At 34.0% G+C, this 26,952-nt stretch overlaps 1 protein-coding gene across 2 annotated transcripts in view; it reads left to right on the top strand.

Annotated features, from left to right (window-relative positions):
* CRPPA (CDP-L-ribitol pyrophosphorylase A) overlaps positions 1–26,952 on the top strand; it is a 240,872-nt gene that overhangs the window by 147,908 nt on the left and 66,012 nt on the right. For both annotated transcript variants that reach the window (XM_045564077.1, XM_045564078.1), the window contains exon 9: positions 2,547–2,678. In XM_045564077.1, the coding sequence (XP_045420033.1) occupies positions 2,547–2,678 (132 nt within the window). The remainder of the gene's footprint in view (positions 1–2,546; positions 2,679–26,952) is intronic.

Genomic DNA, 26,952 nt, shown 5'->3' with positions numbered 1-26,952 from the left:
TTAGATTCATATCATGACTGCAACTTCCACAATTGTCTTAAGTCTGGGAATTAGTCTGCCTTTTGTCAGCAAGCCCCCCCACCAGTAATTTTATGTTCAGCTAAATATTTCAAAATCATAAGTCAAGGGCATGCCTTTGTCCAACTTTGTAAAAGAATATAGGGCAGGAGAAAAAAGGCAGAACAGAGATGAAGATGTCACTTCCGCTCACCAGCTTACTTCAGTATAGCACCCACAACTCCTCCCTGGCAGCTAAGGGGTAAATGAGGAGATCATGGAAGGTGGTGTGTGAGCCTTCCTTTTAAAAGTCTCAAACTGCAAACAGGAACCAACGTTCTTGCAACAGCTTGTTAACAGTTAGCATCCAGGTCCCAGCTAGGGGAAACACCTGGTTACAAGTTAAACAACACTGAAGGAAGGTCTAGTGTTTATAGTTCATTCACAGTTCTTCTAGCCTAGTTGCGGTTCACCAGACAGGTGTTGTTATTATCATAAGCAATGTTGCCAGGTAAAACAGCTGAAATTTCACCTTTATGGGTTTCCAGAGAAACAGAGCTAGGTAAGATGAACCCAAGGTCACAGGGTTATATCACCTCTACTTCAGCTGTTTAGCAAATAGAAAAACCTGAAAACTTCACTTTCTTTTTGTCTTCCAAAACTTTATTTTTCTTCCTTTGTCTACTCTTTTGATTTCCTTATGGGCATTTTAAAGTCTATTGTCATCTTAGATTTCAGGAGGAAGTAGCTGTATGTCTGTGTCTTTACTTACCTATATTTAATGAAAAGTTCCAAGAAATAGTATTGAATGTCTACTAAATTAATATGTATTACACATCATTGTGTAATGCTCTTTAAAAATAGATGTTATTTAAGTACTCTTTCCTGGAAAAGAAAAATGAAATATGATGGGTGGGGAAAAAAATCTTATTTCCACGTGTTACAGAAAGAAAACTGTAAGATGTTTTATTGTGTGTTTTCTGTAGAATGTGTTTCCATATGGGTAAGCAGAGAGGAAGCAAAGGGATTTGTGTAAGAGTATGAGGGTGGCATGTATTTTAAAGTACTTCTATTAATAAATACATATAAAACATTTTATAATTGAGTTTTTAAAATTTGATATTGCAAAAGAATACACATTTGAGTGTTCATTCTGTGTGCATTTATTTTAAAATTTGTTTCTTTTGGGACCATTTTGGTGCTTAAGGTCTTTTATGTCTCAAGAGATAGACAATATTGTAAAACCTCAATAGTTTGGAGAAATGAGGGAAGATCCCTCTGACATCTTTAAAATTTAAATAAGAGATACTTAAATAGAAAAGATATGCAATTAGCCTATGTGCCCATCAATGGATGAATGTATAAAGACAATGTGGTATATATACAAGGGGTGTCTGGAAAGTGTCCAGCCGTGTAATATGTTCTTGTTATATTAACAATGGCTGGTTACTTGGTTATCCCCCATACATAATGGAGTACTATTCAGCCATAAAAAAGAATGAAATTCTGTCATTTACAGCATCATGGGTGAAACTGGAAGTCATTATGTTACGTGATGTAAGCCAGGCATAAAAGGCCAATTATTGTGTGTTCTCATTCATAGGTGGGAGCTAAAAAAGTTAATCTCATGGAAGTAGAGAGTAGAATGATGGATACCAGAGACTGGGAAGTGTGTGTGTGTTGGGGGTGGTGGGTGAAGAATGAAGAGAGGTTGATTAATGGGCACAAACACACAGTTAGATAGAAGGAATAAGTTCTTATATTCAATAGCAGAGTAGGGTGACTATAGCTAATAACACTTCAAAACAGGTAAAAGGAGGACTTGAAATGTTCCCAATACATAGAAATGATAAACACTTGAGGTGATGGATACTCTAAATACCTTGACTTGGTCATTACATATTCTGTGTATGTCACAAAAAATTGCATGTACCCCATAATTATGTACAAATATGTTTCAATAAAGATATTTTTAACAGTTTAAAGAATGGTCACCTAAATATTTTCAAGGAAAACACTAATTCTGCCTAAAAATATTCTGTGTAAAAGCCCTCTGGGTTTACCTTAAGAAATGAATAATTATTTGTTAGAGATGCCAGTTATTATTTTGAAAGGGATTCTTTTTAAGAAAACTTAATTTACTTAGTTGGATAATCACTCCCCTTGAATTTTATTTATATTAATTTCTTAGCATATATAACAATGTATATTTCTATCTAGCCTAGTTACAAACAATAAATTAACTTGAATGATTTGATGAAATCATATTTTTAGACATATTACTTTGATGTAAGTTAAAATAGAATATTAGCATTTTATATTTTTCAACATTTGTGTTCCTGATGACTATTTACTGCATCTGTGTTTATAAAAGAAGATTCATTGGTCTTACTAAATATTTATGGCTTGAAGCACAACGGGAAATTAACAGGTTAATAATAAAAATTACAACATTGTGATTATGTGTTTTGAGCTTCTTTACTGTTTTCTTTTTTTAAGAGAATTTTGAAGGAAATGAGTTTCTAAATGTTGCCTTCTATATTTTGCAGGTACATTTTTTTGACGTTAAATTAGTACCGCTCAGTCAGAAAATGGAAAACCTGATGTGGATTAGGGGATTTGCGAAGGAAGTGAGAAAAAGAAATATTTTGTTACATGGCCTTCTCATATGTTATCCACAGGTAGGTAAAATGATGTTGGTATCTTCAGAATATATGTTTAGTAGTAGACTACAATTTCAATGGTGAAAACTTGATTTTGTTAAAAGCAGAGGAGTATTAATGAAAAGGAAAATTGTGGCTGGAAAAATCACTCATCTCTGTGTGCTATAATAGTACTAGGAGAAAAATAAAAATTAAAACAAGTATTTCGATTAGGACAAAGAAGATATAAATTGACAAGTATCTCATACTAGGTATTTCACATAGAAGTGTCAGATTTAGTAAATAAAAATACAGAATGCCCAGGTAAAATTGAATTTCAGATAAAGATTTTTTTGTAAGTATGTTCCGAATTTGAAATTTGAATTTCAAATTTAATTGAATTCTTGTATTTAACTGGCAAACCTGTGAGGTCACAACTCTTGGCCAGTGATGTAATTGAAATTGTTTACTTTTGTGTTTGTTAAAGATATTGGTAGTCAAGTGTTTTTCTCCCTTAACATGTTAATCACTTGAAAGCAATGCCTGGCATTTAGATTTTAAGAGAGCCTGGTACTTAACTAGAGAGATGCATTTACTGTCACTGTCTTTAATAGCAGTAAGTTAGTTACACTGAAGGGAAAATGAGCTATTATAGATTCTTTGTGCCAAGAAATGCTATTTAAAACTAAGTATTTAGAGAATCTATTAGAGAAGATGGATTTACCCTTTGTGCATAGATTTCATTCATTGGACTTATTAGCACTTTATAGTTTCTTGGAGGTACCACATAGGAGTCTAACAAGTTAAACAGTCAACTGCTTTTTTTAGTGGTCTTGAATAAAAGTAATTTGGTTCTGACTGTCTAGAAAATGACAGGTATTTAAAGTTATATGTGGGTGATGAATAGCAGCTATTGTTTATGAAATTATTTTTAGCATTTTTAGCCTGAGGGTAACATTTCTTTTGAAACAATGGATTTTAACTGCATATAAAGACCATCTTTTAGCCAGACTCTTGGGTTTTTTTTTTTGTTTGTTTTTTTAAACTTTGAGGTGGTGGTTTCCTCTGCTTCTAAAATAATGCAAGCATAACCTCAGTCTAGTAATCACGAACAAGGCAAATTTTCAGTTACTTAGCATAATGGAATTGTAAAATATTAGTGCTGTAGGGGCTACTGAAGTCAGGACAACCAAGGCCCAAGGAGACATGTGTACTTGCAAAGGATGGATAACTCGTGAAGTAACAATGAGAACTCAGGTCTGTATCCTCAGTCCAGGAATATTTTCTCCTTAATAATTTGTCTCTCTTGGTTGTAATCCAGATTATTATGGTGGGAAGATAAATCAGTTCTTTTCCTATGTTGTACAAATGAGTCATGGACACACACTACTGATGCTACTTTGTGAAGATATAAAATAGTTTATTGAGGCAAATCTGAAAATCAGAGAAATGGGAGCACCTTATACAATCCTTGGAACTCTCAATGTCCCATGGCAATGGGTCTGCATGCACTATAGTTGACTTTCCAGTACAGAGTAGTGTTGCCAGATAAAATATAGGATGATCAGTTAAATTTTAATTTCAGATAAACAATTTTTTAGTGTAAGTATATCCCAAATATTACATAGAACATACTTGCATTAAGAATTCTTTCTTTATCTGAAATTCAGATTTAACTGGGCATCATGTGTTTTTATCTGCTAAATCTGGCAACCTTAATAGAAAGTATTCCCAACACCTGGCATGTTCTGTGTATTTAGGGGGTGGGATACCTATCAATGTGGCTTTGTACCTGTGAAAGCTCTCTGACTGGAAAAGTGGACTTGTTGGAAAGAAGCCTTTGGAGCCCATTGCTTGGTATCAGACCCTTGTTATTTTGAGTTGAGGACCTGCTAAGCCAGCTCTCTCCTAAGCTACCAAAAGCAGAGAAGGAGATAAGCCTATTATACAATAGTGAAGATATTTCAAGAATGTGAGAATGTTTAAGATACAGGACTTTCTTTTGTCCTTAAAGACACAGGTGTGAGTTGACTCAATAACCTAACACACTGTCCAATGCATAATTCCATCTAAAAGAATACTTACCCAAGGACTCAGGGATGTCCACTGGATATGATATTAAAAAAGGTTAAAAAGTTTAGGAAACATCAAAAGAGTTAAACAGATTTCTTTAATGAAGAGCTTCTCACAAATCTTTAACATACTAATGAACATTTCACCTCTCCGGATTGAAGAAAGGGGGCATGCCATTTTTCATTTGTTCCTATAACCCTTTAACCACAGACAACTCATAAGATTAATGGTCCCTAGAGGCATATTTTGGAAAAGACTACTCACAAGCAGTGTAAAGAAACCACTACCTTCTGGACACAGTCTTTTTCAGTATGAATTTTCCATTTAGTTAATTCAGGTGTACTGTCAGCACTAAGTTGGAACTTCTGTTGGCTGAAAAGGACTACAAATGGAAAGGGTGTTGGTTTGTGCTTTTCATGGGGCTGTGAGATACAACTTTTTGTAATGTTCGTACATTGGACTTTGTTCCCAAAATCTAATCCTTCCTTATAATTGCCATTAACATATTTTCCTAGATAGTTATTATGTATCCTTTTAAGTCTTTGATTAGAGAAGCCTTTCTAGTTCACCATTTTTCGTAAGCATCAAGTGCTTCTTCTTTGGATAAGTTTTCAGTTTAATAGCTAGAAGAGAGCGTATTACTGAATTCAAAGTATATGCATGTGTTGTTTTTTTTTTTTTTGTTCTTCAAAACAGACCTACATTGTTCTGTATCTGATATTTCTGATACTGTACACGGCCTTTGATTTTTTTTTTTGGCTGTACCTTTACAGTGTTAATATATGTGATGTTTATAGTTAAATAGAATTACTTAAGCTTTTAAAAAATTTAACATACGATGCTGCTAATCCCATTTGTGCTTGTGTAGACATTTTTTTACACACACATAGGATTTTCTGTGTTTGGTGAATTTAAACTTAGTTTTATTCTACTGTTTCTGTCTTTTGTTACTGTTTTTGATTCAGAACATAGCTATAATTTCCTATTTCATATAATTTTCAGGTTAGGTGTCTGTATTTGGTGTGTACCTTTAGAAAAAAATGTTGATTTGGAAAAGACTAAGGATTGATCTCTTCTCCAGTATCTATAAATGTTCTACAATGTTGTGAGTGATCAATTACCAATCCTTCTTTGATAATCCAATGACAAGTGCATCTAACTATAATCTTTCAGCAGTTTTTCCATATTTTAATGCTATCATAAGAAACCCTGCCAAATACTTTGCTGAACTCCAGATATACTCTCTATGTATATATTGTTTTCAGATCAAAGAGAGATTTACTAAATTATTGACTATCCTTGATTCCTTAGCTATGTCGATGTAAAGCATCAAATAAGTTTTTTCAAAATCGATTTTAAAATAATCTTGCAACCTCAAACAGAAAATTCATCATTTAAAATAACCCCTTTGTAGATAGCTTAAACTTATGGATCATGTTACTGGCCTTGCCATTTATACATAGTATAAAGTTTTCTGACTTTATCATCCAATGCTTAGTTCCTCATGTTATAAATGAATTTGGAAAGATTTGAAATATGTGCTCTAGATTAGAAGTGCACCATAAAATATGCCTTTACAATTTGTTGAATAAATTTAAACCAGGCCCTATCCATATAAACCCTCACAGTGAGTGTTAGAAAAGAAAAAAATAACTATATAAGCATAACTGTGGGTAATTAAAATGAGGTTTCATAGTTTAATCCACATCAAAGATCTTAGTTCCTTTTTAAGTATTTAAATTATTCTATTTATAAAATATTCTTAATTTGTCATTGTTAATCTAACTTTACTGTGCAAGTCATGATTGAGTTTATGATATAAAATTGTTTTGGGAATGTGTTCTGATGATATTTCCTAGCATGAATGGCTCAAGCCAACAGCTTAGAGTTTTCTGTCTTAATTTTGTTGAAGTCTAAAATATTTTTATGATGCCTTTTTATGCAAATGTTTTAGACACACATTTTTCAATAAATTTTTGAATATAAGCTTCTATGGTAGTAAAAATTTTAAAATCTATAAAATGTATGAAGTCCTGTAGCAGTTTTATATTTAACCTGTGCCTTTTACATGCCCAGGGATTTAGAGATAGAAACACACAGACTCAAGGTTTAAAAGTTTCCCATAACTATTATAATGGATGTTTCTTCCATTGAATTAGTGTCTATTCCCCTTCAAATTGAAAACTAGCTATATGACCTTAGACAAGTAACATAAGTTTTCTAGGTCGCAGATTCTCCACTTATAAAATGCAGATACCAGAACTTCCACATTAAAGCCTGTGTCAGATGAAAAGATGGAGACACAGGAGGGTGCGCTGGCTGTGTCAGGACACGTTGTGCTTCTCTCACTCTGACACGCAGTGCTGGAACTGAACCTGTTTTTTTTTTTCCTCTCCATGTGGGACCAAAAATTTCACCTGTACTGTTTTCTTTATTTCACTGAGAAATTATTCATTATGGTTTATATATTTTAGTATAGTTCACAAAGGAAACTGTTCTTTTAACAGACATCTAAATAAAATAAAGTGAAAAACAACAGGGGCATTACTCTGAGGAAAATGTTAAACAGGGCAGTGTGGCACGGAGTCGTGTACCATTTTGGTCTGTCCATTTTCTCTTTCTCCTCCCCTAAGTTGTCATTCCACCGAGGTTGATACAGTGGGAAATAGGACTTTTGAAAATAATGTTTGGCTTAGTGAATATTTTAATAGGATGGGGATGTTGGAAGGGTCAGCCCCGGCTGGCAGAGCTGCAGAAACCAAGCACTGGAGAGGTCAGGGAATGAAAAAGAGGAGGAGCTCCATCACCCTCTCTCTTCTCCTGAATTCCACCTTTTCTTTTGTTTCTACTACTATAGATCTGGAAGGCATATAAAAAAGGACGAAAATTTCCAAAGCAGCTTTGTGAATTTTTTTTTGTTTGTTTTTCTAAAAGTTGTAGATTTATGAGAATCATTGTATAAATCTCATGAATCTCAAAACAGGATATCTAGTGATGAAATGATTTTTTTGTAACAATATTAAATAAAGCTGTGTAAATTGGTCTTGTATCACAAAGCATAAACCAGATCACTCTACTTGATGAGGTAAATACTGTTGCCCTTTTTTGTTGTCTGAGTTTTAGAGATTTCTGTGTACTGTCAAGCAGCGATCCCCAACCTCTTTGGCACCAGGGACCGGTTTCATGGAAGACAATTTTTCCACAGACCAGAGTGTACGGGGGGAATGGTTTTGGGATGATTCAAGTGCATTACATTTATTGTGCACTTTATTTCTATTGTTATTACATTGAAATATATGATGAAATAATTACACAACTCACCGTAAAGCAGAATCAAATGCCACTGCTGATCTGACAGGAGGTGGATCTCAGGTGGTGATGCAAGCGATGGGGAGCTGCTGGAAATACAGATGAAGCCTCACTCACTCACCCACTGCTCACCTCCTGCTACGCAGCCCGATTCCCAACAGGCCAGGGACTGGTACTGTCCAGAGCTTGGGGGTTGGGCACCGCAGCTGTAAAGAATATCCAGGAAACTCTTGACTGTGAATCTCCTTGTAATTAGGTGAACTCATAATGATATGTCAAGAAATATATGAACAGGTCTAACTGCTCTAATATACTTTTGAACCCAAAGATATGAACGTATAGGGTACAACTGGCACCAGTCTTTCCATCTCAGGGGCCCCTATTTGCTCTGTGTCCTCTAGATCTAGGCATCCTCCCTTATGTGTGTGTGATCATTTGGAGAACAAATGGGCATATGCTATCAAGTAGCAGAACAAAGAATTTTTTATGATAATCATGGGTGAGGTTAGACTTAGAAATTTTTCTTCCTGCAATGAGCAATTACTTGGAATTTAACTGGGAATTATTTACTAAACACACAATACTTTCCATGGCACTGAATCATATGGCATGCACAACAAACATGCAACACCAAATCTGTTTACAGAAACCCGTAATACCCTGTTCAGAGCAATCAGGCTTTTTTGATGTGGGAATGTTTATGAGACTAAATATTTTTCACTTTCAATATTGTTTTGGTTTTTATTGTTTAGACTTAGTCATTCTTTGGGAAAATATGAAGGTCATAAAATGTCTTCAAAACTGTGTAAGTCTGAAAAACAAAATTGTTTTTAGGGAGTTTGGTTAGTCTTATTTGGCAGCCTCATTAGAGAGTGGTAGTGAACTCATTTTATGTAGACATATATAAATGAAAAGCAATATTGGATACAAGACCTTTGCAACAGACCTTTTTTGTATTGATACATAATATATATATATTTTTTGGAGTACTGTAATAATTTGATCCATTCATATAATGTATAAAGATCAAATCAGGGTAATTGGTATATCTTTCACCTTGAATATTTATCTTTTGTTAATACTGGGAACATTTGAATTATTATCTTCTAGCAGTTTAGAAATGTACAATAGATTATTGTTAACTATAGTCACCCTACTGATCTGTCAAACGTAAATTTTATTTCTTTTATATAACTGTTTATTTGTACCCATGCTTCTTTTTTTTTTTTTTTCTGGTAAATGATGCAACTTTATGAAAATGAACAGAAGCATCTTCTGATTTAAGGAGGGTACTACCATGGAAAATTAACGACCTAATTCCTTTGAACAACGTATTTGTTAGCTATTATTGCATAAGCCAAATGTAGTAGCTTAAAACATTTATCCCACAGTTTCGTGGGTACTCTGGCCCTGGTCTCTATCAAGGCAACAATCATCTCAAGGCTTTACTGAAAATGATCCCCTCCCTGATTCACTCACCTGGCTGTTGGCACAATTCAGTTCCTTGTGGGCTGTTGCACGGAGGCCTCAGTTCTTCACGATTCATGGAGCTGGAGGCCCGCCTCTGTTCCCTGCCACAAGGGACCTTTCCATGGTGTCTCACAGCATCAGAACAAGAAAGTGGGCAAGAGAAAGAACCAGCAAGACGGAAGTCAGTCTTCTGTAATATAATCACCAAGTGACATCCCATCACCTCTGCTGTATTCTGTTCAGAAGCAGATCACTATGTTCCACCCACGTTCAGGGGAGGTGATTACATAAGTGCATGAATGCCAGGAGGGTGGTGATCACTGGGAGCCATATCAGAGACTGCCTACCATGATAATAGAAGAGTGCTGATATTGTAGGCTATGTATATTTTTTTGTTACTCACACGCATTCAAATTAAGGGATTTATAACTAAATATATAAACTAAATAGGGCTAGAAATGTTTACTTATGAAAAACATACCAATTATGCATATATACATGTGTATATGTCTACACACATGCATGTTGATATATGTATATAATTTTTATTGATGTGTGTAGAGTGGTAACATGGTATAGCAAAGTGATAACCAAAGAAATGAAAACTTATTTTTAACATATGTACAGCTATTTTTAAAGAGCTTGCTTTGAGTTAGATCCATATCAAACACATTAGCACAATTGTATCATTTTCTAATTTTTATTGCAGTGAGAGAGGAATTGTATATAAGTGAAAAAGTATGGATGGAATACTGAATTGGGCATCTTCAGCCATACCTTTAAGTTCTTGACCTTCAGCAACCTTGTAGACATTCTCAAGTCACTTAAATTTATGTCTAAATTATAAAATGACTATATCCTTTTAGATACCAAGCTTAAGCTAATAAAAAACAAAAATATTTTGTTTAAATTGTGTATTCTTAAAAGGCATATCTCATTCCACAGTGTTTTTGTTTCATATAGTTCAACCTAAAAGTTTGCATTTTAAATTTACTTTCAAATATTTTCATTCATTTTAAGTCCAATCATCTAGCTTATTTTCTGAGTGCTCAGTGTCTTTTGTGTACTGTATATTGTGCTTGGCACTGAGAGGAGTACAAGCTTCAAACACAGTTTCAGTCCTCATGAAGTTCTTGGCGTAGGAGATGAAACATTTTAAAATTTACAAGGGCATATATTTTAAACACAATTAACAAGATTGGGCTATTTATACTTGTTCTATAGATGAATTAGCCATAGATAACTTTGTGATAAAAGCAGGGCAGAAGGTAGTTATTAGAGCAGTCGAGAAGAGGGAGAGCTGATGTTTGCTCCACCTGCCATGACATCTCACCTGGTACAGGGCAGCTTCTGTGTGGTGTGGAGGGAGGTCCCATATGGATCTGTAATACCTCATTGAAAGGTGGATGCCTAATGATTTCCCATCGACATTCTGGCAAAATCCCCATGTTTGATCAGAGGAATGAACAGGAGAATTGTGGTGGATAAAGACTCTCTGGTGAAGCTTTCCTGGGTATTTTTCTGTTAAAGCTTTGGTTAACATTCTCAAAACACTGTCATAATAAGCAGATGGTTTTGTTCTTTGGCCCTCCAGAACGTCAAGAAGCAAAATGTCTTGAGCATCCCAAAAAACTGTTGCCATGGTCTTTACTCTTGACTGGTCCACTTCCAATTCTCGGTAGTCATTGCTTTGATTGTGCTTTGGCTTCACTATTGTACTGGTAAAGCCATGTTTCATCTCTTGTTACTTCAAAGAAATGCTTCAGAATCTTGATCCCAGTTGTTTGAAATTTCCATTGAAAGCTCTGCTTTTGTTTGCAGCCGCTCTGCACAACAGTTTTGGCACCCATCGAGTGGACAGTTTGCCTAACATTAATTTTATTGTCAGAATTGTGCAAGCTGAACAAATTGGGTTGTCTATGGTCTTGGCTATTTTCTGTGCTATTAATTTCTAGTCCTTTTCAGTTAGAGCACAAAAAAGATGAACTTTTTCCTTGAAATTGATGTGGATGGTATGCTGCTGTGGGCTTTATCTTCAATATTGTCTCATCCCTTTCTAAAACAAGTTATTCAACTGCTAATCTTTGGGGCATTGTTCCCATAAATTTCTCATAAACATCAATGATTTGACTATTCTTCCACCCAAAGTTCACCATAAAATTGACATTTGTTCTTGCTTCAATTTTAGCGTAATTCATATAGGCTCTGATAGGGGATCTTTTCAAACTGATGTCTCATGTTTCTTAGTAGCTAGATCCTGTTCAGAAATGCTGTTATAAGTTAGTACAAGTTTATTTTGGTACAAAAAAATTTAAGTCCACGTATAGTTTTTTCATAAGCATTTTCCATGAACTTTTTTGAAGACTTCTCATATAATAATATTGTACTCTGGAGTTTTTACAAGAAGTTATAAGAAAAGACCAGAATTAAGAAGATCATTAGGAAGAGAGAAAATTAAATACATTATCTCCAAATTATTGACTTATAGACTGCATATTTTTCCCCCTAATGTTTTATTGCATTTTCAACTTATACGAAGTTGAAAAGAAAGTCAGTATTAAAGAACAAACACTGCAAAAGCAATGAAAGTAGTGTTAAGTGAATAAATAGAGGACCTTTTGGGCTTCTTTTAAGAGACGCAGGATAAATATTAGCAGCAATAGACAAAATTGAAGTATCTCTAAGTTATTTAAAAATATTTAGTATTATCCGTTGTCATTTTTGTTTTGGTGGGACTTCATCACTATCCCAACCCATGTGATAACATAAGGGATTATTTTGACATTATATTAGTTTTACTTTGTCACAACTAGGTCGGTATATTAATGGGGGTGCATATATTTATAGGGAGACCATATTTCAACTCAGTTTGGTGATGCCAGTATTACAAAACAATTGCTATTAAATGATAGCGTTACAGTTGAGAAAGTTGAGATATATTACATTAAAAGCACATATTCCAGAAGATATTGTGTCTGAGAGGTTTGGAATAGTGTTTCCAGGAAATAGTTTCTGTAGTTAAGAAGAATAGAACCAAAAGAAGCCAATGACTCTGCCAATTGAAATGCTATTGGTAATCTTCAGAAAAAACGTGTTGTGGACTTACAGAAAACATTGAGGAGGAGGAACATCATTCGTGGTTGTCTGATTTTTCTGTAAACTATTAATATTTGCCCAGAAAAACTCCTGCTGTGTTACTAATATCAATGAAAAATTAAAGTAGGAGCTAATTTTAGTCTTTGTTCAATTTCTGATATTTTGAGTAATTAAATAGTAAAAAAATAGGCATGATGAATAGGCTGAAAGAACAAACTGAGTAATTAGTCACTGGAAAATTGAAAGTTTTCTGGCATTATTTCAGCTCTTTGAAATAAAATGTGTTGTATGTGTACTGCTTGTAGCAGTTTTACGTAGACTTTTCTTTAAATAACATTTGAATGAGGGAGATATTTTTCTGTTTATTTTCACTTTACAAAACACTAATTATCCAGACTGCAGAAGCAGCTGTAAAAAGAACTCTAAAATTGCAGTGTTTAACTGAATCAAGTTAAGAACATCATGTGCATGCTGGAAGACTTGAAAGCGTCAAGTAGGGTGGAAAGTGAAACTTGACAGGAGAAATGTCAAGTCAGAATAATTTTTAAGACTTGACATTCTAAGCCAATGGGAATAAGTCTGAATACTTTGAATCATTTGGGGCCTGTTGATCATGAGATATTGTATGTAATTTAGAGCAAAGGTAAGTGATTTCCAGAATCAGGAACTATCTGTACCGAACATTTTCTAGGAATGAGAGTGGAAAAGTGGTAGAGTTTGGTCATGTGTAAATTCCTTACTTTCTTCCCCAAACAGTCTGTACTTAGACAAGAAAATAATTTATAAAATTACCAAGTGTGTTTATTGTCTCTGAGAAATCCTATCAGCATTTCCTGATCACAATGGATATATAGAGGTACTTTCTCCATTGTGAATCAGAGGTGAGTAATGTTTGGCATATAGGTTTGTGTACAGAAAATATTGAGGTTTATTATTTTCCATCCATCTCATTACTCACCTTTGATAACTGGTAAGGAAGTATATTTTAATTAAGGTTCAACTTCCTCTTACTGAATGGAGAGTATCAATTACATACTAATGCTATTTGAATATGAGTTAGTTTAATAATAAACACATCTATAGTAACTCCTTTTAGACTTTGGATTTTAATGGATAGGAAAAACACAGATGTTTTACAAAGACACTATTCATGATTATTATGCTTCTTTCATTGTTTATGTCTTGCATGTTTGTAATCACTATATCATCCTGAAATTCTGTCAGGAAGAAGAGAAGGAAATAGTGTTCAAAGAGTACCACAGAGAATTTTCCACTTTTTTTCAGCCAAAATTGTATATTGTAGTTTTTTGCATTTTTTAGTTTTCTTTTTAACAAATGCTTTTAACATTTTATATTTATGGCTTAAAAGTTTCTAAATCATAATAAAAATTATTAGGCTACATATCTTGTCTATGGACAAATCTTTCAAAAGAAAGGTTCAGAAACACAAGAAAATAAATGTTTACAATTGGACATGCTTTAATTTTTTTTGTTACTGTTTCCCAAAAGACTTTTTCATTGGAAGTATCCAAATTAAGACCTAAGGAAAGGATGTTTACTTTTGTTCATAGGCTTGCAAGCTGAAATTGGGTCAATGTGAAATATATTAAAATATGGAGCACTAAAGTAATCTATATACCACTTACTAGTATGTACGTATATTCAGTTTGTTGGTTGAGCCAACCTTATACTTCGTTCTTACTATGAAGTAAGATAACAAAACTAACATTTTGACTCTCTAGTGGGGATATGCTGTTGTGAAGTGATGCCAGTCACCAAATATTACGTTTCATATGGAATTCTCTTATTGTATGAAGGTATCCATTAATGGTTTTATAATACATCCACTTTATACTATATATTTCTAGTTCCTTTATAGTGAAGAGGTCATTTCTTGCTCATCTACTGGTTAAGAATCTTAGATTCTAACTTGATCTGTTCAGTTTTGGATTTTAAGTAGGAATAATGATTTTTGTTAAATGTACTAGGGTTTAAATTTACTTGTGCCATGTACTTTACCTTTATCCTTTTATCCTTTAATAAATTTCTGACTTCATATTTAAGATGTTTTTGATACAATTAAAGGATTTAGGCTCTTCGGGGAGAGTGGTCTTTTTTCTTTTTTTTTTTTATTTGAGAAAGTTTAACATTTGCACAGACTTATTTGTGTTTCTCTCACCTTCAATAAGAAGAGATAAACTAAAGCCCTAGAAAATAAGTTGCTCAAATCTAGTTCATGAATTTTCAGTTGTAGCCCATGGAGAAAGGAATAAGCATGATAACTTGTTAGATGAAAATGGTCACATAATTTTTCTCAAATATTTTCCCATAATATTTGCCAAGCAGGCAGTGACAAATCTTTCTTAACTCTGATAGCAGTTTCAATATTGAAGGGATTGCATTTAAACTAAAAATTATCAGGTTAAGCAACACTATCAACACAACTAGGTGTGAAGGGGGGCTTAATAATTTTTAACAAGTGACCTGGCCAATACAATTTCAAAAAAGCCTCAATCATATTTTCTGCAGTTGTGCCCCCTATATCATAATTTGTTTTTCTTATAAACTAAGAACACCAGGCTTTTCCAGCAATATCACGAGAACATGGATTTTCTTCACAAAGATACTTTCTCAAGTCAAGTAAATTACAAGTGTGCACCTCTTCCCTTTCCTCAGATTTTTGCTAATTGTTCTAAGGACTTAGGAAAAAGTTTATTTTTGTTGTTGTTGTTTATGTTTAAGTATGTTCAGAGCCCTTTACAAAGGCATCTTGAAGTCAAATCATGGTTTAAACTTGACCCCAGCCCTCAGGGAGAGGTTTCATTGAAGGAAATACATCAGATTAAGTGGGTGTTAAAAATGTATAACTTCTGTTCTTTAGAGTTTAATTACCTCCTCAGGTATGTGAGGTTAGCTAAGCAATAGCAAATGTGACCCTTGTGGTAAATTCTTAAAAGTAAGTAGTAAGAAATAGCTGTTTTGCCTTCTGCTGCCAGCATTGACTGGTTCTGTGGAAGACTCTCCTGAACCACTCTATATATTGCACTGAGGTTACAGATCTTTTCACCTGGTATATATTTAGGACTTAATAAGAAAACATACATGCTAAGACAAAAGAAAAGAAACCTGTGTCTTTTAGTTCTTTGTGAATTATGAATTTCCTGACTAAAATGTAAAAAAAAATTACTAAAATCCAAAAAAACTTACCAAGTTATAATTTTTTAAAAATCTATGGAAGTCATAGAATTTACTAAATTTTCTTCTACTATTATAGAGTCTCTGACTTTACCAAGGCTTATGAAAAAAGGGGAAATTTTCTCTCCTTGACCTTTCAATTCTTTAAGTGCTAAACTTGAATGGAAATCTTAGAATTCATAATTGTCTTATCAAATATCCAAAGTTTGTCTCTGATATAGTGGTTATATGACTGTTAACTCCTTCCTTTCTCAGTTTTTTAATTGGTCTATATTATTTGGATATAAATTTGATTCAGATTTATCTTTGCCTCAATTCAAATATCATGTAGTTTCCTGATACGTAAAATATCTTAGATGGGAACCATGTAAAATATTTTTGTCTATAGTTAAATATTCATTTAAAATTTTAAAAAGGAAAACATAGACTGTGTAATACTTGGGAATTGCAAAATTATAAGTTAGCTAAATTGATAATTTTTAATGAGCTAGGAAATAAATACATGCTTGCCATAGTTAAATAACATAGAAGTGTAAATTTTAATTTTTTAAAATTTTTAAACAGTTAAAATTTTGAATAGTGATTTTTTTCACTCTAACATCTATTAATAAATATATAAATGTTTATGTAGATTTATGTTAATATGTAGATTTCAGTATTATGATTTATCATATGAGCAAAATTTTATGATCATTTAAAAACTTCCTGAGGAATGCAGCATTATATGTCAGTTTCAGCTAAATTTACCGAGGGAAGATCAAGGTAGAGTAGATTTTTAATCCAGTTGAATTAATTGGTGAACTAGTTGGTTTATCAGTTGGGACTATTTAATTGCAAGTGTCAGAAACACAATACAAATTGACTTAATATAACTGAAATTCAAGATCATGGCTTCAGGCTTTGTCAGACCCAGATGTTGAAAGGGCAATTTCCTCTCTCTCTCTCTCCCCCTCATCTCTGTCACTTCCTCACCCCTGACTATGCCAAACAACTTGGTTCTTTATTCACAGGTGGTTTTCTAAATACAAACATAATCACCAGAAGCTCTTGGTTTATATTTTATAAGTCTAGTAAACTCAGTGGAAAGAGTGTCCCATCCTACTGTTTTCACAAAAAACCCTAGTTCTGTAAAACATCTTTACTTTCAGATTCAATTACTATGGCCATTATTATGTTCTTTCTATTATATTAACCAAGGCTAGTTATCTTGCCCCCACCTGGGACCAGGTCATCTACATGCATGAGAGCAAGGGTGGCATGCATTCCTCATAGATGGGGAGCAGCAGATGCTGGATACACCCAAAGAATAGATCATTACATTTATTATTTTGGACAGTTTTCCATTTTAGTAAATGATTAAGGTAAAGACACTAAACATTTGTGTCCAAATGATATAAAATTTGGGTACTTGTTTACTAATCACTTATGGAAGTATAGAGGGTCATATTTCAGAGGATGTTGAAGTACTGCTAGACAACACTCTTCTTGAAATATTTCCACCCACAGTTATTTTTAACCACTTGTGAAATGCATTGTAAGTTATATACTGCTAAATAGTTCTAAAATTTGGGAGAGATTTACTTTAATAATAATTAGCCACTATAATACCGATTTCTCTGATCGTCATTCCAGTATACTCCTTAGGCAAGGAAGGAAAGAGTAGATTACATCATAAGCATCATTCTTTATTTTTGTTGCATTGAAAGGAAGTGGGCTGAGAACTCTACTGTTCTACCCCATCTGTTAGCCTTGCCAAAATTGTTTTTTTCACAGGGGAAAAAAAGCTTTTATATTTATGTTGGATTTGTCATATAGTTTTCTTTTCCTTTATCATATTGGTTTATTTCCCAATGTTCTTCAATTTGTATTGAATGAGTATTTACCCTTCCCTCTTTTGACTCAAATATTCCCTGTCACTCTCCATGCTTTTTCTCCATAGCAATTTAACACAATCTGGCACATAATGCTTTACTTATTTATGCTTATTTTCTGTCTACTTCATCTACAATGTAAACCCTAAGAAGGTTAGGGTGTTTCTGTTGTTGTCTGGTTCACTGCTTTATTTCTAGCACCTGGATTGGTGCCTGGTATAGTGTAGGTCCTCAGTAACTATTGGCTGACTAATATGTAATGTGCAAAAATGAACAAATATTTGGAAGTATGATCAGAGCATCACTGATTTGAATAGTATTCTTTCTTGTTTCAAGTACTATACTTCTCTGATGGTTTCTGTTTTTACTACACCTATTGTATTCCTGAAATGTGTACAAAAGTGAGAGCAGTGGTTAAATCATATATTCATGTTATGGGTTCAGTTCTTAGGTAAAAGTTACCAAATTGTAGGCCAGTATCATTCATTAACATGTGTGTAAATTGGTTTATCCCAGGCATTCTGAGACAGTTGATTATTAAAAATCCAACTATAATAATTTACCATATATTCTAGTTAAAGAAGAAAAGTAAATAGTTGAAGAAAATATGGGATAAAGTTTAGCACCCAATCATTATAAACTCTTAGCAAATTAAAATGTCTTAATTTGCCAAAGTTACATACTAAAAATTTAAAGCAAACATCAAACTTAGTATGTGTTAGGAACATTGTCTTTAAAATGAAGACCAAAGAAAGAATGACCACAATCGTCACTTATATTCAACATTGTACTGGTGACCTAATTAACACAGTAAGACAAGCTACAAAAGTAAGTTTAAAGGATTGGAAAGTAAGAGACAAATCTATCATTATTTGCCAATAATGGCTATCTACATAGAAACCTTGAGAAGCTATAAACAAGTCAAATTTTTAAGTTTAAGAATTCAAAAGTTTTACATATATAATCAACATACTAATATACCTTTATTTCAACATAAAGGCAGCAAAATGTTAGAAACTTTAAATGCTATAGTTTATTAAATAGTACATACTAAATGCTGTGTGTGTGTGTTCTCTTGCTCCTTTCGTCTTATAGGATATGTGATTATCATTTTAATTCATTTACCTTGCAATGGATCTGCTTTCTTAATGTATTTTTATTTTTGAATATAAATATTGTATTGAAATTTTTTATCTTCATTCTTAGACATAGTTGGCTCGAAAATATTGAGGGGAAAATGCTTAGATAAGAATCAAAGCATAAATGAAAGAATAAGAATAAAACTCCTTTTGGATTGGAAGAAATCAGTGCTAACTTTTCCCTACTGAACTGTTATGTAGTTTTTGATACCTGTGTATTTCTGCTTCAGGTTTCTGCATGCTTTCTCACCACATTACCGTGTGAACTTTATTGTCTGCTAGCTTTGCCTTGTTGCTTAAGAGAATTGATGATGTGCCAATTTATTAGTCTTTCACAATACTAGGTAGTTATATGTACACAATACTTACATTTTGTGAAAGGCCTTGAGATTTTTTTTCAAATTTTTTATAAACAAATTTTCATTGACTTGTAGGAAATCTTTAGGCATCATAAGGTAGCTGCAGCTTGATTAATTATATGGTGTCTAGAAATCAAATTAGGCATCAACTTAACACTTTTAATTGAATTTCTGCATTGTATCATTCTAGAACTTCATAACTGTTTTGAATTTGTAGAATTGTGAGTGCCGTGAACGAAATATTTAATTTAAATCATGTACGCAGTATTTCTACATGCTCATTGTAGATGTCACTATCATTGTAATTAATGCTTTTGACATTAAAAAAAGATTGTTAAATACTATGTAGATTTGAGGTTTGCACATTAACATTTCCAATTTCTAGCATGAGAGAATGCTGTTCAATTTGAATCACTTTAATGACAAAGAGTAGGTCACTTAGTATGCAAGCATAACCAGTTCACTTCTTGTATAAGATCTCCTGTGAGGTGATTGAAATTCGTATTTTTGTGGAAAAGCAGTAATGTCCATAGCAGGAAAGTCACTTCTTTTGGAAGTTTACAGACCTTAAGGTAACAGTTTTGGAATAAATTAGAATGGAATGTCCAGTTGGGTTATATCCATGAAATTCACAAAATCTGGAAACCAGAACCACCATTAATGAATCAGCCATGTTCAATTTTCTAGCCAGTGAAAAAATACTTAATCAAGTAAGAGAAAAATATTTACCAAATTTTTTTTACAAAGTTAACTTATGGTTTGAGCATATGTCCAGGAAACATGCAAATTCTACATGGAAATGTGATTCAGTAGAGTTTTATTTTAATGGTAACCAAAAAATAACTTTAGCTTGTGCTTATAAAAATCAGTGTTTTTCTTCTTTGAGGGGGATTCATTCTACAGAGTTGGAATTTAGAATCATTCCAAATGGTGTGTGAAGAACAGTTAAATATTTTAGTTCTTTGATTCTAATTCATTTTATTGGGAAAGGTTTGTGGTTATTATACTGATTTTTAAAAATTAAGGTTTTGGGACATATTCTGTATACATATCAAAGGCACAAACTACTATCAAAGATAAAAACCGATGTTAAAGTGATGAAAACCTAGATTTTATTTAGTAACTTCTGACAGTAGGGGAGAAGTATAAGTTCCATTCTGATTTGTACAGAGGTAACTGGGCATTTTAAAGGGAGAATGAAGGAGTAGGTAGAAAGGTGTTTTGTTAAATATTCCCAGGTGATTATAATGTGCATCCAGAGTTGAAAACCACCGATCCACTTAGAGCGCACAGTGGGCAGTCAGGGGCCCCAGTCAATGCTACTCAGTCTTTAGTGTGCATACAAGTAGCCTGAAATCTGGGGGACAGAAGGGCTCAAGTGAAAAATATCAAAGGGTTGGTCAGTGGGAATGTGATTAGGCTAGCTGTCTGCAAGCTGGGGATTGTAGAAGTTAAGGTTCTTTTCGACAAAAGATACTGGGAGAGAGAGGTCCTATCCTTCCTGATGGAGGTGGTTGTCTCTTAGTGCAAAAGTGTGGGTGGAGTCAATATGTGTTAGAAGTTCTACAGTTCTCACCACTTTAGTATAAAATTCAAATGAAAGATTTACTAAGTTTCAAATAGAAAATAGATTATTTCTAATTGGACATCTAAAGGTATGAAGGAGATATACTTTCCTGAATTGTAACCCGTTGTTTTTTTTTTTTTTTTTTTTTGCATAAGGGTGCTAAGGGTTGCAAGTATGTGTGTTTTCTATTTTTTTTTTTAATTATTTTTGGAGAGAAAGTGTATTCCCATGGATTTAAACTTAACTCATATACAATTGTACCCAGTGGAAATCCTTCTTCTGTCATGCCTCCATCAGCCTAGTCCCCAGTCTCCACCCTTGCAGTAGCCTCTGTTATTCCCAGGTGTGTGATTTGGTTTCATAACTAGGTTTTCCTTCTTGCCCTCAAGCATTCTTCAAATTCACAATGATATATTCATGACATTAGGTGTGTCATGTTTATCATGTTTACCTTATTCTGTTTTGCTGGGGTTTGGGAAGATTTTGGTTTTTTTAATATGAAAGGTTTTTCCCAACTATGTTGTTAAATGAACAAAGTCCCTATTGTGTTTTACTAAAACATGATTGTCAGCATTTGAGTAATCAGAGTTTGCTTATTTTGTATATTAAATTAATATGCATCATTAGGTTATAAGAAGACATATTAGTGTGGAAACAGTAGTAAAATTCTCAGTGTGATCTAGGTAGCTTCACTATCACTACAAACCAAGATTGTAATTATCACTTTCATGGGACCAGAAAGTTTCATGTGATGGAAACAGACCATCTCACCTGATCAGTGAAGATGGCTCTTTTGTTTTATACTGTGAGTGCATTTTATAATTCTGAAGTCTTAAACCTCAGTGATTTTCTACATACTAGAATACTTTCTAGAACTCCAGAAAGTCTAGAAAAATCTCTGAGGTTCAGTTATGTCTCTCAAGTTCAGTCAGCCACATTTCTCGGAAACACCATTGAATTCCTTCTCTTGAATTTTTCTTTTGTGTTAGCATCTATGGAGTCTCTTCTGTCACCCTTGCCTAAGATAAACTCACTAACTCTGGTTGTACATCTTATTTTTTTCAGAACAGCCTAGCCAAGTGAAGCTGCTAAATGAAGGGCATTTGTTAAAATTAGCTATTCGTAGAGTATGGAAAGAAGACAAACATTTTCTGAGCACTATGTGCCACGTACTTTTGCATACACTCTTGTTGAAACTTGAGAATAGTCCTATGAAGGTGGGTATTGATAGCTCTGTCATATCCCAGTGAGAAATCCAGGCCCCAAAAACTTAACTCCACACACTATAAGCTAGTATTAATAAGTGGCTGAGGGGATTTGGACTTCAAATGCACCACAATGTTCACATGTTCAGTGAGGGTTTAGTAGAAGAGGTTTTTAAAGTAAAATATATATATATATTTTTTGCATATCTATATATACACATATATGCACAAAATGATAGCCATGTTACATTATTTACCATTAATGAGATTTTGATTTATCATAAAAATTGAACTAGTCTGTATTCCTTTTCAGTTTATTTTATGATCCAATCTTCTCTCCTTGGCTGTTTGGGAATGGGACACTATGGGGCAGGGCCTTTCCTTGGCTATGGGATGTGGAGGAGGGAGGAACCAAAGGAATCTGGCATTGATGTGGCTGGAAACCAAAAGCTAGTCTTTACCCTAAGTTCTTCTGGAGCAATGAAGAGCAAAAAATGGAGCTGAGCACATGGTCTGTTCCCATGGTGGCAAGAATGTATGTGCAGGGCTGGGAGGGAACTTGAAGAGCCAGAGTATCAAGAGCTTCCTTGAGAAAAAATATGTGACAGGGAAGAGACTTTTTATAATGAGGCATCCATAGCTTGGCCCTAAAGATGGGGGGAGGAAGAAATTAAAATTGCTTGATTAATTTAGCTGTGGCTGTACTTTCTCAGGCCCTGTCCCCTGGCCACAGGGAAGCTGAGGATTCCACAGGACTTGTTTAACATCATTCTACAAGTGGGAGGCTGAAGCCCTTCCCTGCTCTTCTGGGAAATTCCTATGTTAGCACGATTGGATCCAACTTTGGCTGTGGCATTATTAAGACCAAGATAGATTGTTTTCCTGGGCCATGTTGAATAGCTGCAGTGAGGCCAGGAAGAAAGAGAGAATCCTTGCAAAGGTGAAAAAGAATAAAAGAGTAAAGGAGTGAGTCAGTTTAAAAATTAACCTTGTTAATAAAGCAAATCTCATTGGAAATACTTGGTTCCAGGAGGACTAGTTCTTAGACACTTGCTCTGTATCACTGCCAGAATTGGCTTGGTGGGATACATTCCAGAGAGTACTAGGGAACCATAACACTGTTTCTCTGTTAATGCCCACCTTAATTATCTGCTTATCTTAATTATCTTTGCTTCCAGGCATCATTGTATGGCTTACTTTGATTTAGGTTGGGCTCCTAATTGTATATTATAAAGAACATTGTAAACAGTGTTTTTCATGCCTTTTTTTTTTTTTTTTTTAATTAACCTGAAGTGATTCTTAGTGGGGTGGGGTAATAATCGTGGTATTACAAGAAATTAGAAGAATGACCTAGGGAATTGCTTCAATCTGTGAAAGTCTTTATGCCAATCTCTTACCCTGTTAATTCCAAGATGCCACCCCCCAACATCCCTGGAAAAAGTCATATTCTTTAAGTATGATAAGAAAAGAAGGAAAACCCAAAAGACTGAAAATAAAGGTTTTAAACTCACCAGAGCATAAGCGTGAAAGTTTGCACAAGTTTCAGAGTGTTAAAGTAGATCAGATTACTGACTGGTGTTCAATTTGGTCATCCTTGTCTCTGTTACCCTCTTTATCTTGACCCTTAATGGAAAGTATACCTTTATACTCATGAAACTCAATTGATTTTTTTTTTAAAGAAAAAATTTACTATGAAAGCAACACAGAAAACTAAAACATAACACAAGAAGTAAGTCCAAAGTTAGTTTTCTTTGGCACCCAGATTGTTCTGGGTAGAGAAGTTTTCCAAAGGTTTTTGTCTTTTCTGATCCATGTCTAGTACCTTTTTGTTGACAGATTGTAGTTTCATGACATGTTACTTTGTTAGAAGCTTTAATAATCAAATTTAGGGAAAGATTAAGAGACTAAGGGGTATGGATAGAAATTAGATAATGGATTTTGAGACTTGGAAAAAAGTAGTAACCAAGTGTATATAAAATCTCTTTGGGGAAGTGTAGGCTTAATGTTCTAGGAGGAGTCTGCTAAATGAAGGATGTGAGCCATGTCTCATCTGCTTATAGAGAGCTCCTTTGTCTCAGTCCTTCAGGGGCAATAGTGTGTCTGGAGAATAAAGAACTAGGTTCACATTCTCCTCTACCTACAACATGGGGATAAAAGGCCTAAATTAGGCTCCCTCCAGGGCTAGAAGAGGAATCCTAATGTGATTTAAAGGTCTCTTTGTCCATTGTGTCACTCTAGCTCCTCATCAGCTTGCTAATGAATTTTTTTGCCTTAGATGAATAGGTGTTTAATTCTGCAGTAAATGGCCTTATCCTGGTAAAATTTTACCATTGATAATCTTCAGTTTTAGTGAAATCAAGTAATCGGCCATAATGTATAAAAAAACCAAATTCACTGCTATTTGGTACAAAGACGTTGGTAAAGAGATAAGGAGAGTTCTGAATTCCTGAAGAGAGTTGGCAGGGAGAATCCTGCCTATGTGGAGGAAACAATACTGAATGAATTAGCCTTATTCACAACCAAGGGGATGAGCACACAGAGGAGTTGTGCCTGGAGGTATTTTTGTCTGCCTGGGCAATAGCAGAGCTGCTTCATTGATTTATTAAGACTTTAATATACACCTCTGTGTGCATATATACAAGATATTTAATCTCTTATTCATGTTTATGGCATTTGTCCTTAAATGTCTGATTTCTTCCTAAGCTTATATGAGCAACAATTTAAAATATGATGGAATTATTTTCTTAAAGTTTATATTTTTTTAAACTATGGGAGACTGTTTCATGAATGTATCACAAATGATAAATGTAGAAATTTTTATTGAAGCAGATTTACCTTAGAAGTAAAATAATTTTCTACTACGCTATGTAGAATGTTAATTCCATAAATTTTTAATAAGTATTTCATGAAAAAGTTCCATAGTTAAATAATTAAGAGGAATATTGTTCCCTTAAGTATAGTCAGTATAAAAACAATTTTATTTTTTATATACAAGCAACAAAAAAATGGAACTTAAAAAAAATCACAGCATGATAAAATATAAAATACTTAAGGATATAAATGCTGAAAAATGTTCAAATCTCTATACTTAAAACTACAAAATACCACTAAGAGGAATGAAATAATACCTAAATAAATGGAAATGTATATCACGTTCATGGATTGACAAAAATGACAGTTCTCCACCAATTGACCTATAATTCAATGCAATCCTCATTAAAACACCAACAGGCATTTATTTTGATAATGACGAAGTGATTCTCAAATTTATATGGAAATGCAAAGGGCCTAAAATAGCTGTAATTTTTAAAACTAAAAGTTGGGTGACTCACACTAACTGATTTAATGACTCATAAGGCTGCAGAATCAAGACTATGGAATTGGTGTAAGAAAGATAAGTAGAGAAATTGAACAAAAAGTCTAGAACAGACCCACACATGCATAGTCAACTGATTTTTGACAAAGATGTGTCAAGGTGCTTTAGTAGGGAAAGTCAATTCAACAAATCATTCTAGAACAGTTGGAAATATTTATTAGAACACACTAAGCTTCAACTTTCACCTTTCACCTAACACAAAAATAAATTCAAGATGATCAGAAACCTAAAGTTAAATCTACAGATACACACAACAACAAAGTTGAATCTCACAAAACATGTTGGGCCACAGAAACCGTTTGTCAAAGATTATAATACTGTATGATTCCTTTTATCTGAAGTTCTAGAACAGGCAAACCTATGTTATGATAATAGAAATCAGAACAGTTGGGAAAGAGCAAGAGGGACAGTGGATGTTCAGTTCTAAAAATTTGTCAAAACTCATTACACCTTGCACTTAAAATGTGCATTTTGTAGTAAGTACATGAGTTTATGCCTCAATGAAAACTAGTTTCCTTAGAAATAATGTCAGATTGTGCATGTTGCCTGTGCATCCGTAAGCAGGCATGTCACTAGCACTGCTTTAAAAACTTACGCTGCCTCGGAACTTTATGTATCACGGTTCTCTAGGGACACAGAACCAACAGAATGTATATGTAGAGAGATGCTACTTGATTGTGGGAGCTGGAAGTCTGAAATCTGTAGGGCAGGCCAGAAGGCTGGAAATTCAGACAGGATTTCTGTGTTGCAGTCCTGAGGCAGAATTCCTTCTTCCTGTAACTTCAGTCATTGCTCTAAAGGTCTTCAACTGATTAGATGAAGGCCACCCACATTATGGAGGATAATCTGCTTTACTTAAAACCAACTGATTGCAAGTGTTAATCACATGTGAAAAATACCTTCACAATTACATCTAGATTAGTGTTTGACCAAACAACTGGGTACCATAGCCTAGCCAAGTTGACATATAAAATTAACTGTCACACCTATGATTGTGGGAAATATTGCATAATTCAATTGGAAAACTGAAGGCATTTTAGGGAAAGGAACATTCCAAATTGAAGCAAGATGGCTTATAATTTGTAATTAAGGCGCATAGGCTATTTTTATAGTCACCACTATCAGTCATGTCAGTGAAATGAACCATACATCCAGGTTTATGAAATGAACTGTGCCTGGCTGAGGAGGAGAGCTATCATTCCCACCCAAATACTAAGCCTTGAGGAGAGAGCGGATGCCTCTATTGTCTCACCCTCATCAGCTGCACCGTCCCATATAGAAAAGTTACAAATGAAATTACATAAATTTCAGGACTGTGATTGAATCACATTTACAAAGGGGAGACTCACTTGTTTCTCGAACCACTCTGTAAGTCGAGCATGAGAGATTTCATCCCTTTTTCACAGATGAAGGATCAGAAACACTACAATATAATTTGTTGAAGATTTAATCATTTAAAAGCCATTCACAATGCCGGGCATTGTTTTAGAAGCTTGGAATGCACCAGTGAATAAGTCAAACAATCTCTGCATTTGTGGAGCTTACATTCTATGGGTGGGAGAGAGTAAAAGTAATACAAAAGAAAAGTGTAATAGAATGATAGAAAGTGATGACTGCTAGGGGGAAAAAATGAAGTGGAATAAGGAAAGGGAA

This window comes from Lemur catta, chromosome 11 (assembly GCF_020740605.2).
Source record: "Lemur catta isolate mLemCat1 chromosome 11, mLemCat1.pri, whole genome shotgun sequence".
NCBI lineage: Eukaryota > Metazoa > Chordata > Mammalia > Primates > Lemuridae > Lemur > Lemur catta.
This window is presented reverse-complemented; position numbering and strand designations above follow the sequence as displayed.